Source organism: Taudactylus pleione, unplaced genomic scaffold, assembly GCF_031769625.1.
Source record: "Taudactylus pleione unplaced genomic scaffold, aTauple2 ptg000201l, whole genome shotgun sequence".
NCBI lineage: Eukaryota > Metazoa > Chordata > Amphibia > Anura > Myobatrachidae > Taudactylus > Taudactylus pleione.
Window position 1 is genome coordinate 979465 of NW_028284603.1, and position 19083 is coordinate 998547.

The 19083-nt window shown below is 49.0% G+C and overlaps 1 protein-coding gene across 1 annotated transcript in view; it reads left to right on the top strand.

Annotated features, from left to right (window-relative positions):
* LOC148518149 (uncharacterized) overlaps window positions 1–19083 on the top strand; it is a 90842-nt gene that overhangs the window by 44245 nt on the left and 27514 nt on the right. The window contains exon 9 of the mRNA XM_088477471.1: window positions 8204–8314. Coding sequence (XP_088333597.1) covers window positions 8204–8314 — 111 coding nt within the window. The remainder of the gene's footprint in view (window positions 1–8203; window positions 8315–19083) is intronic.

Consider the following 19083-nt stretch of genomic DNA (forward strand, 5'->3'; position numbering starts at 1 on the left):
GCGAGCGATCGCGCCCTAGCGAGAGACTCTGAATGAGGTCCTAAACATCATCTCATATAAATATTACTGCAGACGCAAAAATCACATATGTATAATATATATAAGTCCCAAATAAGCTGCATTGTGTAAACAGTCACTGTTGTTCTGCTGTGCAAATTCTTTGTTGCAGAATAAAGGGGATGTAGTCAGGATCTCGACCGCCAGAAAGCCAACGGTCACAATACCGACTGCAGCAGCATCCCGACGGTCACAATACTGACTGCAGCAGCATCCCGACGGTCACAATACCGACTGCAGCAGCATCCCAACGGTCACAATACCGACTGCAGCAGCATCCCAATGGTCACATTACCGACTGCAGCAGCATCCCGACGGTCACATTACCGACTGCAGCAGCATCCCGATGGTCACATTACCGACTGCAGCAGCATCCCGACGGTCACATTACCGACTGCAGCAGCATCCCGACGGTCACAATACCGACTGCAGCAGCATCCCGACGGTCACAATACAGACTGCAGCAGCATCCCGACAGTCAGAATACCGACTGCAGCAGCATCCCGACAGTCAGAATACCGACTGCAGCAGCATCCCGACGGTCACATTACCGACTGCAGCAGCATCCTGACGGTCACATTACCGACTGCAGCAGCATCCCGACGGTCACAATACCGACTGCAGCAGCATCCCAATGGTCACATTACCGACTGCAGCAGCATCCCGACGGTCACATTACCGACTGCAGCAGCATCCCGACGGTCACATTACCGACTGCAGCAGAATCCCGACGGTCACATTACCGACTGCAGCAGCATCCCCACGGTCACATTACCGACTGCAGCAGCATCCCGACGGTCACATTACCGACTGCAGCAGCATCCCCACGGTCACATTACCGACTGCAGCAGCATCCCGACGGTCACATTACCGACTGCAGCAGCATCCCCACGGTCACAATACCGACTGCAGCAGCATCCCAATGGTCACATTACCGACTGCAGCAGCATCCCGACGGTCACATTACCGACTGCAGCAGCATCCCGACGGTCACAATACCGACTGCAGCAGCATCCCAATGGTCACATTACCGACTGCAGCAGCATCCCGACGGTCACATTACCGACTGCAGCAGCATCCCGACGGTCACATTACCGACTGCAGCAGCATCCCGACGGTCACAAACCCGACTGCAGCAGCATCCCGACGGTCACAAACCCGACAGATCCTGATGGTATTAAAATTAGCCACTAGGGGGAGGGTTAGGGATAGACTGTGGGACTGGACGGGTAGAGTAAGGATGCGGAAGGGGTGGGTTAGGCTGCGGGAGGGGTGGGTTAGGATGCGGAAGGGGTGGGTTAGGATGCGGGAGGGGTGGGTTAGACTGCGTACACACCTATAGATATATCTGTCTGCTGGGAAGGAACATCTGGTAATGTATTGGAACAAATAAAACTAGAAATTTTCTCCCAAACACTGAAAGACGGACAGGATTTTCCTTCCCACCAGACATATCGGACAGATATATCTATAGGTGTGTACGCAGCCTTAGGATCAGGATGCTGGAGGGCTAAGTTAGGGTTAGGGGGAGAGTTAGGGCAAGGGTTAAAATACCTACCAAAATCTGTTGGGATTCTGACCGTCGGGATCCCATATCCAACCTGGATAAAGAGCATTTATTGTTTCCACATATGTAATCCAAACGCGATGGAGCTGCTCAGATACCACGAGGGGTGGATAATTTCCCTACAGCTGTGTGCAGTCCCTTTTGTGTGTTTGGTAGATCCCTTAACATATAATATACAATCTGTATTGCAGACTTCTCTGAAAAAAACAACAACGCGTTTCTCTGTGTTACACATCATCCTAACGAGTTTCTCTGTGTTACACATCATCCTAACGAGTTTCTCTGTGTTACACATCGTCCTAACATGGTTTTCTGTTACACATCATTCTAATGCGTTTCTATGTCTTACACATCAGACTAACGTGTCTCTCTGTTACACATCAGACTAACGTGTCTCTCTGTTACACATCAGACTAACGTGTCTCTCTGTTACACATCAGACTAACGTATCTCTCTGTTACACATCAGGCTAACGCGTTTCTTTGTGTTACACATCTTCCTAACGAGTTTCTCTGTGTTACACATCATCCTAACATGTTTTTCTATGTTACACATCTTTCTAATGTGTTTCTCTGTCTCACACATCAGACTAACGTGTCTCTCTATTACCCAAAGCATTTCTCTGTGTTACACATCAGGCTAACACATTTCTGTTACACATCAACTAACGTGTTTCTCTGTGTTACACATCAGACTAACGCATTTCTCTGTTACACATCAGGCTAATGCATTTCTCTGTGTTACACATCAGGCTAATGCATTTCTCTGTGTTACACATCATGCTAATGCATTTCTCTGTTACACATCAGGCTAATGCATTTCTCTGTGTTACACATCATTCTAATGCGTTTCTATGTCTTACACATCAGACTAACGTGTCTCTCTGTTACACATCAGACTAACGTGTCTCTCTGTTACACATCAGACTAACGTGTCTCTCTGTTACACATCAGACTAACGTATCTCTCTGTTACACATCAGGCTAACGCGTTTCTTTGTGTTACACATCTTCCTAACGAGTTTCTCTGTGTTACACATCATCCTAACATGTTTTTCTATGTTACACATCATTCTAATGTGTTTCTCTGTCTCACACATCAGACTAACGTGTCTCTCTATTACCCAAAGCATTTCTCTGTGTTACACATCAGGCTAACACATTTCTGTTACACATCAACTAACGTGTTTCTCTGTGTTACACATCAGACTAACGCATTTCTCTGTTACACATCAGGCTAATGCATTTCTCTGTGTTACACATCATGCTAACGCATTTCTCTGTTACACATCAGGCTAATGCATTTCTCTGTGTTATACATCAGGCAAACATGTTTCTCTGTGTAACACAGCTTCATCAGAAGCATATTTAGAACTAACACCCATGCACATCTAAATACCTTGCTTAATTATAGCAATTACGTCCACCTGGAGAGTAGTGGGTGGGTTAGTAATGTTATTATAACCATATCTCACAAGATTCTTAATTAAAAACGTGATATATATATATATATATATATATTGTGATAGGATCACTGGTAAAGTGGTCTGTGACAGGGACATTTATCCCAGATTCCTGTCTTATGTGTTTTAAATCCCCAGGAGAAAGTCTGCAGTGTAGCAGGCTTGAGTCTCGGCTTTTTGAAAAGCCGGTTTGGGACCTGGGGGTTGTGGGTGAGAGGAGAGGGAGGGCTCCACCCACGGCCACTCCAGGTTTTGGTTTCGCAGCCTGGTAACAGGCTTGTTAGGGTTTCCACCTGAGAGTGGCCAATATAAGCCTAGTGTGTTGAGGGCTGATTGTCTCACCTGGGAGAGCAGGCAGGGAGTTTGCTCAGAGACACTTGAAAACCTAACTGTGAGTGTTGTGCTGTGCCTTTGTTGCTGGTGAGGGCATTAGGCCCTGCCAGGTTCTGGTAGTAAGGGAACCACCTGTGAAGTTAGTGCCCCGACAGGGCTAGGATTTATGTTTTGTTTTCTTTATGTTATTTCTGACATTGTGCAATAAAGACTGGCGCCGACCAGCTTGTACTCGAATCCAGTCTGGCGTACTGTTTCCCAGCTGCTGTGTGTGTAAGGAAGGAGTCCTCTACCCAGGAGAGGGACCCCCTAACCTGACTGTGTCACAATATGGTGGAGAATGCGTGCACCCACACACACTGAAGTTGCAGCGAGAGGAAAACTTTCCGTTTAAAAATTAAAGGGACAGACACCCAATTTGTGAGTGTGGAAATAACGCTGTGTCCTTGGAGTCCCATAGAGGAGGCGTCAGCCAATGCTCAGAGAGGCAAGGTTCAGCTTCCAACCTACACCCCAGGACAAAATGGAGGAAATTATTAAGGCCTTGCTCCAAGCTACAGCAGCTCAGCAGGAGACGAACAAACTTCAGCAGGAGATGAACCAACTTCAGCAGGAATCTACCAGGGCTCAGCAGGAATCCACCAGGGTGTAACTGTTGGCCTTGGAGACAGCCCAGAGGCAACAACAGGTCGCCATCGCGGAAAACAGCCAGGCCATAAAAGAGGTGGTATAGCACCTGGTCGCCCGGCCCAGAGATGTTAATACTGGTCCTCCCACCACCACTCACTACGTACGAGCCAGTCACTTCCTCCAAAAGATCAAAAGATGACTTCGGGCGATGATGTGGAGGCCTATCTCGCCGCATTTGAAAGAACGGCCGAAAGGGAGAGTTGGCCCAAGGAGCAGTGGGCAAGTCTGGTGGTTCGTGCCAAACGGGTCCACCGCTGGGAGTTCCATATGGACAAGCCTCCACGTTCACAGATGCATGACCTCGTCCATCTGTCCTCAAAATGGCTACAGCCCGAGACGCTGACGGGACCACAGATCGTGGAAAGGGTCGTGATGGACCGGTACCTGCGATCATTACCTGTGACTCTGCGCAAGTTGGTGAGCCATGCAGACCCTAAGTCCGCGGACCAGTTGGTCGAGCTGGTGGAGAGGTACGTGGCAGCTGAGGAGCTGATGAGTATGCCCCACCGAGCCCCGATGGCGCACCGGCGAACTCCCACAGACACTGGTAAGACTGTTCCAGGGGAGAAGGGTGCACGGCGGTAGAATGTACCTAAGACTGAGGGTGTAGAACCTGGAGACAGGCCTGCCAGGCCAGGAAGGTTCTTGCCCCGTAAACGACTAGACATTAATATGATTCAGTGTTTCCGGTGTGGTGACTTCGGCCATATTTCCGCTAATTGTTCACTTACAACTGAACCTATGCAATGTGATACTGCTCATGTCTACCGCAGGGCGTCTTTCTTTGCACAGACAGCCTGTACGGCTGACCGGCAGGCTGAGACTGATAAGCACATGTGTGTACTCACTGTAGATGGCAACCGAGTAGAGGCACTGTTAGACTCTGGTAGCTTGGTGACACTTATGAAAGCTGAGCTGGTGAACCCCTTGAGGCGTAAAGGGAAAACGGTTGGTGTGACCTGCATACATGGGGATACTCGATATTATGTTACTGCCGAGGTGAACATCGAGACACCCTGTGGCTCTGCTATAGTTTCTGTGGGTTTGGTGCATGGACTGATGTGCGATGCAATATTGGGGAGAGACTTTGCTCACTTCTTGAAGTTGTTGGAAAGCCTTTTTGTTCCAGAAGTGAACAACCCCGATCCATTTGAGAAGGTTGTCGAATGTAGTGGAGGAGGGAGTTTCTTCTGAGTCAGAGTTATTCCCTTTTTCTACTATGATTGGCGAACTAGAGAATGCGGAGCGTGACGGTGGCCCGCCAACTGATGTGCCTCCCATTGAGGTGGGAAGTGTTGTTGGGCCAGTTGATCGTCTGCCTGATTTAGAGGTCAGAAGAGAGGTCTTTGCCGTGGAGCAGTTGAATGACCCTACTTTGGTAAAAGCCAGGGAGAATGTAAAAGTAGTTGATGGTAAACCCATAGACCCTGATAGTCCTTTGTCCTATCCCCACATGGCAATGTGTCAGGATTTGTTATATCAGGTGACTAAGAAGGGGGAAGATGTTGTGGAACAACTAATAGTTCCCAGAGCCTACAGAAGAACAGTGTTGGATCTGGCCCATGGTCATATAACGGCAGGCCATCTAGGGGTAGAGAAAACCACTGAGCGAATAATGCAGAGGTTTTTCTGGCCCGGGCTTCATAAAGAGGTATCTGACTTTTGCGCATCCTGCCCTGAGTGTCAGTATCATGCTCGCAGACCACATTTTAAGGGTCCACTAGTTCCATTGCCTATTATAGAGGTGCTGATAGTGAGAGAGCACCTGGAACAGGCTCAACAGGCACAGCAGAGGGTATACAACAGCAATGCTCGGTTACGCAGCTTTGCTCCTGGAGACAGAGTGTTAGTGTTGGTTCCCACGGTGGAAAATAAACTTTTGGCTAAATGGCAAGGGCCCTTTGAAATCTTAGAAAGAGTGGGACAGGTCAATTACAAAGTTTACCAGCCGGGGAAAAGAAAGCCGGAACAGATATACCATATAAATCTGTTAAAGCCCTGGAAAGATAGAACGGTACTGTCGGCCGTCCGAGCCCCTCCAGTAAAACCAGGGCCTTAGTTCCCGAAGTGACAGTGGCAAAAACCCTGTCGGCAATTCAACAACAAGAGGTCAAGGAGTTTCTGATCAGAAATAGGGTGCAGTTCTCTGACGTACCTGGGAAAACCTCGGTCGTTAAACATGACATCATCACTGACCCAGGGGTTAAAGTTAATCTAAAGCCCTATAGGTTACCAGTAGCACAAAGAGAATCGGTGTCGAAAGAAATTAAAAATATGCTAGAGTTAGGGGTTATTGAAGAATCACATAGTGAATGGTCAAGTCCCATTGTGTTGATTCCAAAGCCCGACGGGAGTGTGCGTTTCTGCAATGACTTCTGAAAGTTGAACAGTGTTTCAAAATTCGATGCCTACCCGATGCCACAGTGGAGAAGGAGGCGTTGGCCATAAAGTGGGCGTTAGAGGCTCTCAGGTACTACTTGGTTGGAAGAAAGTTTAAATTGATCACTGATCATGCCCCTTTGAAGTGGATGTCCGAAAATAAGGACAGTAATGCGAGAATTACGAGATGGTTCTTGGCATTACAAACTTTTAAATTTTCAGTGGAACATAGGCCAGGAAGCCAGCTGGCCAGTCCAGACGCGTTGTCACGCGTTCATTGTTTGGGGGCTTCAGTTGTTCCGCCCTACAGGTCGAAACAAAGGGGGGGGATATGTGATAGGATCACTGGTAAAGTGGTTTGTGACAGGGACATTTATCCCAGATTCCTGTCTTATGTGTTTTAAATCCCCAGGAGAAAGTCTGCAGTGTAGCAGGCTTGAGTCTCGACTTTTTGAAAAGCCGGTTTGGGACCTGGGGGTTGTGGGTGAGAGGAGAGGGAGGGCTCCACCCACGGCCACTCCAGGTTTTGGTTTCGCAGCCTGGTAACAGGCTTGTTAGGGTTTCCACCTGAGAGTGGCCAATATAAGCCTAGTGTGTTGAGGGCTGATTGTCTCACCTGGGAGAGCAGGCAGGGAGTTTGCTCAGAGACACTTGAAAACCTATTTGTGAGTACTGTGCTGTGCTTTGTTGCTGGTGAGGGCATTAGGCCCTGCCAGGTTCTGATAGTGAGGGAACTACCTGTGAAGTTAGTGCCCCGACAGGGCTAGGATTTATATTTTGTTTTCTTTATGTTATTTCTGACATTGTACAATAAAGACTGGCGCCGACCAGCTTGTACTCGAATCCAGTCTGGCGTACTGTTTCCCAGCTGCTGTGTGTGTAAGGAAGGAGACCTCTACCCAGGAGAGGGACCCCCTAACCTGACTGTGTCACAATATATATATATATGTATTAAACGAAGATTATTCTGCTAATCAAAAGAAGTCACATGACCACATTTTGCCCATAAGGCTCTGCCCATATTATTTAGATGTTGCTGTTTCCATTGTCTGCAAAACAACAGTGACTGCTTACAATACACAGCATTCCAGCTCATATGGGACTTTTATACACATAAGTGATTATTATGTCTACATCAATACTTATATGAAATTATGTGGTTTAGCATGTGCTTCAGTTTATATGTGTTTTTATGACCCTTATGTTAAATTAATTCATATACATTTTACCTCAGATGGATCAACCTTTTTCTATAAATGTTTATGTGGCTCTACGCTGTTACTTTTGTTATTTAGGTAAGAAGGGTGCAGGAGTTGAGTTGATTAGGGGTGGGAAGTGTAGGCCGGATGTAGCTTAACCCTGCCCTCAGCAGCTGCGCAGCCCCGTCCCCATTTTATTTATTGGTCCACAGCTCGCGGTGCTCCCAGCAGTGGTGGGCATTGAGTGCAAATCATCGATTTTATCGTCAGGTTGTCCAGCATGTTTGTCAGATGATAGATGTCTAAACAAGCAGCGTGAGCGCGTATCGCTGGTCGTTTTAGACATTTTTATAAACGACTTGCGAACGATTAATGAACAATTTCGTTATCGTTCAATCGCTGAATTTAACCGTCTAGTGGATGTGTGCCTTTAGATCCAGATGTGAGTCACATGACTTCCTGGCTGGGTGCAGTGAGCAAGTGTCCCCATTGCTATCTTCTATGTCTCTCCTCGCAGACTTCTTAACCAACACAACGATGAATGCGTACAGCATGGATAATAACTGCGTGGCGTACACAGCCTCTCCCCAAACTGAGAATAATTACACCGGATTCTTTGCGATATACTGTAAGTATAGCTCATACTGTGGGTTCTTTGTATTTATTACCCGTTAATTATATAGTGCACGCGTTTTCTGTGGCGCTTTACAGAGAATATTTCAGTCACTCACATCAGTCCCTGCCCTAGTGGGGCTCACACTCTATATTCCCCATCACATAAACACACAAACACCCTGGGGTTAATTTTTGTCAGCAGCCAATTAACCCATCAATAGGTTTTTGGAGTGTGGGAGGAAACCGTAGCACTCCCAGGAAACCCACACAAACACGGAGAGACTATACAAACTCCACACAGATGGAGCAGGCCATGGCCAGTAATTGAAGTCATGATCTGGGTGCTGTGAGAGGCAGTAAGACTAACCACTATGCCACCTGTCACAGCACTGACGGAGGTGGGAGGTTGTGACAAGGCTTTTATCGAGCTGCCACCATGAAGAGTATTAAGTATAGCGCTTTTGCGATCGCCAGACACGTGAATTCATAGAACACAGAGGTAACGCTGATACATGTTGAGGATTTATTGAGAAAACATCTCCAGGGTTAAGTTAAAAAGAACAAAAGGTAAATAAACAAGACATACAGATATAAATGCACAGATTGATTTCAAATAAAAGAAAAGGATAAAAAGTCAGAACCCTAAATTGTCTTACCCTGAGGTTTAGGTGATCTGCGTGGAGGGAGACCACGTGAGGTAGAAGATCGGAGCACTCCTCGCACAAAGCTAATCCCTTGTAGAGTGAACGATATATCGTTCAGTCGTTCAATTTATCTGCTAATGGATAGGCCCTGAACGGTGATAGATGCGCACTCCCGCGCCCGATAATTTTTTTTTTTAAATTGAGTTTATTTATAAAACTTTTGTATTTTTTAACAACACATATCAAATTCTAACACAAGAAAAAAAATAAAAACCCCCCACCCCTATAAAACCCCTTAAAAAAAAAAACAAAAAAAAAGAAAACCACACACTTAATAAACAGCCATTTACATATAATGTCGTTAATACATTAATATCAATTCACCACTGACATCAATACATAAACAATATAGAGCAAAATATTATCACAGAAGAAGAAATCTCAGCTATTCAAAGATACAGAAAATATGAGATATGTTAAGAACTTACCCTTGTTATCTCTATTTCTACGAAGTCCATAGGGTTCCACAGGATACCTTGGGGTATAGGTGTGACGTCAGTCGCAGGGCACCAAAGAGTTAAGCTTTCAGCCTCCCAGGATGCACTAGGTCCCCCTCCTATACCCCACCCCCGAGCCAAGGCACCTCAGTTAGTTACCAAGCCATAGGCCGGAGGAGGAGAAGGAAGAGAGAGAACAAAGATCTGGACACATACAAGAATCACATTCTCACCAGAGGGAGACGGAAAACCGGTGACCAGAGCAAAGCCCATCTGCAGCACAGGTGTGACAGGGCGGGAGTCCTGTGGAACCCTATGGACTTCGTAGAAATAGAGATAACAAGGGTAAGTTCTTACCATATCTCATATTTTCTACTTCAGGGTCCATAGGGTATCCACAGGATACCTTGGGGATGTCCCAAAGCAGTATCCTTTAAGGGTGGGGACGCTCCTGTGCAGAAAGGAGAATCCGCCGCCCGAAGGAAGCATCCTGAGAGGCGAAGGTGTCAAACCTGTAATACCTCACGAAGGTATGGACAGAGGACCACGTAGCAGCCTTGCAGATCTGGACTGCAGAGGCACCACATCGAGCTGCACACGAAGGACCCACAGACCTAGTTGAATGAGCCTTCAGAGAAGGAGGAACCGGTAGGCCTACATGAAGATAAGCTTCAGAAATAGCCATACGGATCCAGGCTGCCAAAGTTTGCTTTGAAGCAGGCCAACCCTTTTTACGGAAGCCATAGAGGACAAACAAAGCGTCCGACTTCCTAAACGAAGAAGTGCGGTCAACATAAGTCCTTAAGGCCCGCACAACATCCAAACAGGCCTCACCCACGGAAAGACCCGGTGAGTTAAAGGCCGGAACAACGATTTCCTCGTTAACATGAAACTGGGAAACAACTTTGGGAAGAAACTGGGGCCGAGTGCGGAGTACTGCCCTGTTCCCATGAAAAACCAAGAAAGGGGATCTACAAGAAAGAGCCCCTAACTCAGAAACACGTCTGGCCGAAGCAATAGCCGGAAGGAAAACAGTCTTAGCTGTTAGCCATTTAAGATCCACTGATCCCAGTGGTTCAAACGGCGGTCCTTGGAGAGCCCTCAGGACCACAGCCAAATCCCAAGGCGCCACAGGTGGAACAAAGGGCGGCTGAATGCGGACAACACCTTGCATAAAGGTGCGCACATCCGGGATTGTAGCAATCCTACGGTGAAACCAGACAGATAGGGCCGAAACCTGTACCTTCAAAGAAGCAAGGCGAAGCCCATGATCTAGTCCCGCTTGCAGGAAGGCGAGAATCCGAGACAGACGAAACTCTCGCAGTGCATAACCTCTCGGTCGACACCACTGGAAGAACGTATGCCACACGCGATGGTATATCCTCGCGGAAGACGGTTTCCGAGCTCGCAACATGGTACGCACCACAGAGCTGGAAAACCCCCGGGACCTCAGCATGGCCGTCTCAACAGCCACGCCGTCAAAGACAGCCGAGTCAGGTCCGGGTGACGACAAGGACCCTGAGACAGGAGGTCCGGTCGTAGCGGCAACCGCAGAGGACTGTCCACGGACAGACCCTGAAGGTCTGAGAACCAGTGCCGTCTGGGCCACGCGGGAGCTATCAACAGGAGCGTCCCTCCTTCCTGTTTGAATTTCCGGATTACCCGTGGAAGAAGGGAGACCGGAGGGAACAGGTATGCGAACCGGAACGTCCACCGGACGGACAGAGCATCCACCAGAGACGCCCCTTCCTCTCTTGTGCGAGACCCGTACACCGGCAACTTGTTGTTGTGCCGGGACGCCATGAGGTCGATCTCTGGAAGACCCCATCTGTCCACCAGTAGTTGAAAAACGTCCGGGTGCAGGGACCATTCCCCCGGATGAACGTCCTGGCGTCTTAGAAAGTCTGCCTCCCAATTGAGCACTCCCGGGATGAAGACCGCTGATATGGCCGGAAGATTGCGCTCCGCCCAAACCAGGATCCGAGACACCTCTATGAGAGCCGCCCGGCTTCGGGTTCCTCCTTGCCTGTTTATGTAGGCCACGGTGGTAGCGTTGTCCGACTGGACCTGTACCGGTGACCCTGGAGAAACCGATGTGCCTGCTGGAGAGCATTGAAGACCGCACGGAGTTCCAAGATATTGATTGGAAGCTCCGCTTCTGTCGGCGTCCACCTGCCCTGGAACAGATGTGGACCCGAAACTGCTCCCCAGCCCCGAAGACTGGCGTCCGTTGTCAACAGGACCCAATTTGGAAAATCGAACGGACGTCCCTCGCTGAGGTGGGACGTCTGTAACCACCAAGCAAGGGACAGACGAACCTCCGGGGTGAACACAATCGTCTGGGACTTCAGAGACTGAGGCAGCCCGTTCCACTTTGACAGGATCAGGTGCTGCAGAGGTCTGGAGTGAAACTGGGCATATTCCACCATGTCGAACACCGACACCATGGAGCCCAGTAACCTCATCGCCGAGTGTAGAGACACCCGGCGGCTGTGCAGACAACTGCGCACCCTTGACTGTAAAGCAGAGATCTTTTCCTCCGTCACGAAGATCTTTTGCTGTCCCGAGTCCAATAAGGCTCCAAGATGCAGAATCCTCCGAGACGGGATTAGAGTGGACTTCTGCCAGTTGATTAGCCAGCCGTGCCGTTGCAGCAGGGCAATGGTCAGGTCCAAGTGGCGTAACAGGAGCTCTGGAGATCCCGCCACCAATAACAGGTCGTCCAAGTACGGCAACATGCGGACTCCCTGCAGCCACAGAGAAGCCGCCATGACCGCCATCACCTTGGTGAAAACACGTGGTGCTGTCGCCAGGCCAAAAGGTAATGCCCGTAACTGGAAGTGGTCGCTGCGGATTGCAAACCTGAGGAACTGTTGATGGCGCAAAAGAATAGGGACATGCAGGTAAGCGTCCTGTATGTCCAATGACACCATGTAGTCCCCAGGTTCCAGCGCCAGAATGATGGACCGTAGGGTCTCCATCCGAAACTTTGGTACCCGCAAAGACTTGTTGAGTGCTTTGAGGTTGAGAATCGGACGAAAGGACCCATTGGGTTTCTGTACCAAAAAAAGATTTGAGTAGAAACCCTGGCCCCTCTGGGAGAATGGAACAGGCACTATAACTCCAGCCTGGAGCATAGTGTGCAATACCTTCCGCAGCTCCGTAGCCTTGTTCCGGTCTGATGGTAGACCCGTGGTGAAGAATCGAGCCGGGGGTCTGTGCCGGAAGGAGAGGGCGTACCCGTGGGAGACCACCTCCAGAACCCAAGTGTCTGTCGTAGTGACCGACCAACACTGGGCGAACTGCAGCAGGCGGCCTCCCACCCTGGGATCCCCCAAAGGGAGGCCCGGACCGTCAGGCCGCAGGCTTGTCATCTGGCTTGGGGGCCGGACGTCTGGTACTCCATGCTTGCTTCCGGGGCTTGACCGATTTCCTAGGGCCAGCCTGATGAGGAAACGACTGTGGTTTGGGCCTGCCCTGGGCCCTAGATGACCGAAAGGACGATGGTCCAGAACCAGAAGGAGCAGCGGCCGACGGGAGACAAGCCGATTTGGCTGCCGCCAGCGTGGCTACAATCTTATCCAGATCCGGACCGAAGAGAACTTCTCCGGTAAATGGCAACGCTTCCAGACCCTTCTTGGAATCTGCGTCCGCCTTCCAGGATCGCAGCCACAAGGTGCGACGAGGAGCTACCGCTGCTGAAGAAATTCTAGACACCAGAGTACTAATGTCTAGAGCTGCCTCGTTGATGTAGGTGGCCGAATCACGGAGATTGCCAATCAACTCCGCCTGTTCGGCCGGACAGTCGGAATCAAAAGAAGCCTCTAATGAATCCGCCCAGCGCTCCATCGCTCTGGCAACCCAGCAAATGGCCATAGCCGGCCGTGCTGCCCCCCCCGCAAGGGAATAAGCGGACTTCAGGCAGATTTCCACCTTGCGGTCCGTAGCATCCTTAAGGGAGGACATGGATGGCATCGGCAATGTGGCACTACGGACAAGACGGGTCACGTGAGAATCCACCTGTGGAGGGGATTCCCACTTAGCAAAATAATTATCCGCGAACGGATAAGCCACCGCCAGACGTCTCTGCGGCTGGTATCTTTTGCCAGGCTGTTTCCACGCCTCCTCTAAATGGTCCACCAACTGACCCGAAAGAGGAAAGACTGTGGCATCGCCCTTCACGTCTTTGAAAAAGGCATACTTAGACTTAGCCGCTGGGGGAACTTCGTCCTCAATCACCAAGGCTGTGCGGACCGCCCGAATAAGTCCAGGAATATATACTTTGGACTTAGCATCAGCGTCCTTAGTATGGAGAGGTTCCTGATCGTAAGGATCCAGAATCTCCCCATCATCAGACGTCCCTTCATCATCCTCATAAGGAACGGACAGAGACGCCACCGGCCGTTTATGAGGCCGCATCACAGACTCCCCTTGCAACACATCTGACAAGTGCTGTACAGAACTCGTCAGGGAGTTAACCCACGCTGGCTCCTGAGAAACCGGGAGCGGGGAAATAGGGAGACTGTGGGGTACCACCAATTGTCGTGGGAAACCCTGCATGGGTGACGACACCACAGACTGCTGGGACAAAACCATCTGAGTAAACGCGGGCTGCGGAGCTAACTGGCCCACTAAAGCTGTTAGCGCCTGAGCGAAACAAGCCCAGGGTGGCTCCTGTACCGGTGCTGTAACCGTAAGAGGCCGCGCCATGGACAAACACTGCCGGCAAAGGCCCTCCGCGCTACCCTCCCCCTCCGCTAACGGTACTTTACACGTGGTACACTGTAGCCAGAGGGGAAAATCACTTTCAGACATGATGGCACCACGTATGTGACCCCTCTCACCAATTATATATTAAATAGGCGAGAGACCACCCTGCAGCACCGCACCGCAAGGGCTTAACAGAAAGAACAGGGACAGTAATAAAGCTGACAGTCTTGAGAAGAAAAGTTACAGGCAGCGCTAGCACAGTCACATACAATGCAAAGAAAATCAATTCCTGCACTAACAGCGCTGATCACTCAACTACACAGACACAGGGCCTGGTAGGACACAGCGCTGCATACACAGACCTGACCACAGCGGAGGAGAGGTATGCGGGGGGACCCAGACCACGATGCTTCCAATGCAGGCTTCCAGCAGCGTTCACCATGCTTCTGAAAAGATGGCCGCCGAGGAGCAGAGAGAAGGCTGGCCTGGGGGAGGAGCGCTGACACAGGGCCAGTCAGCACAGTGCAGAGAGGGCTGTGTTAAGCGGGGGAGGCGCCGGCTGTGAGACAGGGAAGGCGCGCTCCCCTGGCATGCATTTAACCCCTGGGACGCCGCAGCGCTACCGCTCTGCTGCGGTCCGCTGTCCCAGGGGGTAGTGGAAGCGCAGGTTGGTCGCCTGGCTCCACGCTGCAGCCAGTCCCCAGGGAGCCCCCTGCCTGGGGACTTAGGACCATGTGATCAGCGGGGACCCACCGCGGGACCCCGCTGCTTACCTCTGTCCCCCTTGAATCCGGCCATGGTCCGGAACATCTGGGGTCACCGCTAGCTGTGACCCCAGATGCCCACCAGCATCCCCGGATCAGTACCGGCGTTCTGGTACCGGCGGAGTGTAGGGAAGACAGCATGGACGTCAGGACTGACTGTCCATGCTGTTCATCCAGATGTGCAGCCACAGCTGCATGAAGAAAAAGCTTCAGGGGTTCTTCTAGCCCCCACTCCAACAGGTGCACCCGACTCCGGCCGGGCACCAAACTAAACTGAGGTGCCTTGGCTCGGGGGCGGGGTATAGGAGGGGGACCTAGTGCATCCTGGGAGGCTGAAAGCTTAACTCTTTGGTGCCCTGCGACTGACGTCACACCTATACCCCAAGGTATCCTGTGGATACCCTATGGACCCTGAAGTAGAAAGATCATTTCAAATAATTCAAAATATCAAGACATTATTGTGCCGTCTCGCTGGTCACTAATCTATCAGCATCTGAGATCTCCCCACCTCCACTGACATAATGGGAAGATGAAATCCATGGGCCCCAAATACGCTCATATTTCAGAATACAGTTACGCTTAGTGTATATAAAATGTTCGTGCCCCACCACTTCATTCATCAACCCACACCATTCAGCAAAAGTGGGGCTTCTAGCTGCCATCCAAGAACAGGCACTACAGACCTTTGCCAAAGTCATCGCATTAATCACATACTGGCCCGTTGAACGATTAACCCTGTCCACAAGACCCTATCCAAAAATACACATTTTAGGGGACAACATGGGGATACCACGTACTGTGTTGGTGACACAGTCATTGACCTGGGACCAAAACCGCTGGACAACAGAACACTCCCAGAGGAGATGCCAAAATGAGCACTGAGGAATAGAGCATTTAGGACACCTATCAGACGCTCTAGATCCAAATCTATTCAACAATAGGGGAGTAAGATACACCCTGTGTAATAAGAAAAATTGTATCTGTTGAAATCGCACTGCAGATGTGGCAGTCACATGACTATTCAACATTAGAGACCACTCATCGTCATCTAAAGGAACCAAATCATCCACCCACTTGAGTCTAAGTGGCGCTAGGGTATCATCAGACTTAGTAGTAAGGAGGTAGGAATAAAGTCGAGAAATTAACCTTCTACCACTGGTCGCTTGCAGCATAACTTTAACAGGATCAGGTGTAAGTTGCGGCGGGCCAGAAGAAAACTGACCGGCTAAAGCATGTCGGAGCTGTAAGTAGCGGAAAAACATAGTATTCGGGACCCCAAATTCAGTCCTAATATTATCAAAAGTTTTTAAAACCCCATCACTATACAACTGTCCGATGGAAAGAACCCCCCTCCTAGACCACAAAGAGCTACAATCTAATAGGGCCAGCTCTCTAAGAGTCGAAGAATGCCATAAAGACAAATCAGGATCAGTACCCTCTGCCCCCACTAATGTACGGGCCTGTTTCCACAATCTATGAGCCTGTGTGACCAATGGAGCTCCCCCCGTAGGGCACCTGTCATCGAGTAATAATTGCAAAGGGGAACACTTTCTAGAAACAGTATGTACCAAGAAAGTAGATAGATCCCGGCTCCCCCCCACCACCACCCACCCCTGTAAATGAGCCAATTGTGAAGCCAAATAATAAAGGCGGAAATTCGGTAATGCCAGGCCACCTAACTCTCTGGATCTACATAGAGTTTTAAGTTTAATTCGAGGACGTTTCTCTGCCCAAACTAGGGAAGAGATATAACTATCTATCAATCTAAATATACGAGGAGAAATATAAACAGGGGCCTGCTGAAAAACGTACAAAAATTTAGGGAGAACAACCATTTTTACCAAATTCACCGGACCCGTGACAGTCAAGGGAAGTTTATTCCAAACATGCAACTTAGATTTCAAGAAGTCAATTTGTGGCTGAACATTAAGTGGGACAAAGTCCGACATGGATGACGTTACCCAAATTCCCAAATATTTAAACCTGGAGGTCCACTCCAAAGGAGTACTCACAGCACTAACAGGAGTAGAAGGACCATGAACAGGAAGAATGCAAGATTTGTCCCAATTAATGCGCAGCCCAGAAAATCGTCCAAAAGCATCTACAACAGAGAGAAGTGCGATTAAAGACTCTGATGCATCAGACAAAAATAGCAGCATGTCATCTGCATAAAGAGCCACCTTATCGATCCTTTGCTGTATTTGAATTCCCCGTATTCTAGGATGATTTCTGATAAGACACGCCAAAGGCTCAATGGCCAGGGCAAATAGAGTTGGGGAAAGAGGACACCCCTGTCTAGTACCCCTAGAGAGACGAAAAGAAGGAGAAACATATCCATTAATACAAATCCGTCCTAAAGGGGAGGAATACAGTAATTTAACACAGGCTATAAATCTACGTCCCATCCCAAAACGAAACAGGATTTCCCAAAGATAGTGCCACTCTACAGAGTCAAAGACTCTGGCGGCATCCAAGGACACCACCACAGCCCCGTCATCCAAAGAATCCGCCAACTGTAAAATCGAATATAATCTCCTAAGGTTCTGTGAGGTAGACTTCCCGGGCATAAAGCCAGTTTGGTCGGGATGCACCACCTCATCAATTACCTTACTAAGCCTAAGTGCAAGCATTTTAGCCAATGTTTTAATATCCGTAGAGAGGAGGGAGATCGGGCGATAGGAGCCAGGATCAAAGGGGTCTTTGCCAGTTTTAGGAATCATAACAATAATGGCCTCTGACATAGAGCATGGAAGAGCACCCAGGTCACACAGCTCATTAAAAAGGTTAAGAAGTCTGGGAAAAAAGAAAAGGGCATGTTTCTTATAAATTTCAATGGGAATCCCATCTACTCCTGGGGCCTTACCTCCCGGAAATGAGGAAACAGCTATCTCAACCTCCTCTACAGTGAATGGGGAGTCAAGAAATGCTCTGCTATCCTGGGAAATAGATGGGAGGGATATATGTCCCAAATATTCAAATAATTAATCTAAAGTATAGTGGGCCTGAGAGCAATAAAGACTAGCAAAATATTCATAAAATACCTTCGTAATAGCTGGTGTAGAGGAGTGTAGATTACCTAGAGAATCCCGAATTTGAGCTACAACTGTGGTGGGTCGGACCTCTCTAGAAAGATACGCCAGAAAAGCCCCCGATTTATCCGAGTCTGAATATTGACTATGCCTAGCAAATAGCAGACGCCTTCTGGACTTATCTAAGAGGAAATCAGATAAAAGTTTAGCAGCCTCCATATATAAGGATCTAGCAGTAATGGAACCCGAAGACAGATAACTCTGTTCCAACAAAGCACAACTATTTTCCAGCTCAGTCTCTTTTTTTTAATGAAAAGTTTTAATGCTTATCACCCTACCAATTAAAGAGCCTCTCAAGACAGCCTTAAAGGCATCCCACAAAATGTCGTAAGTAACAGAGCCAGTATTCTCAGCAAAAAAATTAATCCATTGGGATTCCAATTCCGAGCCCACACCCATTAATGTAAGCCAGAAAGGATTACATTTCCAAAAAGAATGGCCTCGTGGGGCAGTAACATCAATAGTCAATGCTAAAGGGGCATGATCCGACACACCCCGGGATCGGTACTCCACCTCCACAACCTGCGGGACAAGCCTCCCGGATATCAGGGCAAGGTCAATCCTAGAAAAGGAATGATGAGAGGCTGAAAAGCAAGAGTACCGAGCCAAGCGAGGATGCCGAACCCGCCAAATATCCACCAGCCCAAGCTCGTCCACCAAATTGGCAAAAGAATGAGGGGAGGGGCCAGACACATTCGAACTTTCACGCCACCTATCTAGGGCAGGATTTAACACATTATTAAAATCCCCGACACAAATAACCGGGGTATCCGGAGATAAAGAAATAAATTCGGCAGACTTTTTCAGAACCTCACTAGTATAAGGAGGGGGAACATAAACTGCGAGAATATGGAATGGGGAGGAATGAATAGAAGCCCGTATAAAGACATATCTACCCAAGGGGTCCACTCTAACATCATCCAGCACAAAATTTAGAGATCTGCGAACAAGGACTGACACACCTCTGGAATGAGAGGAGTGTGTGGAGTGATAGGCCCAGCCTATCCAGGGTTTACGCAGTGCCAAGACTTTCTCACCCACCAAGTGTGTTTCCATCAAACAAATAATATCAGCCTGA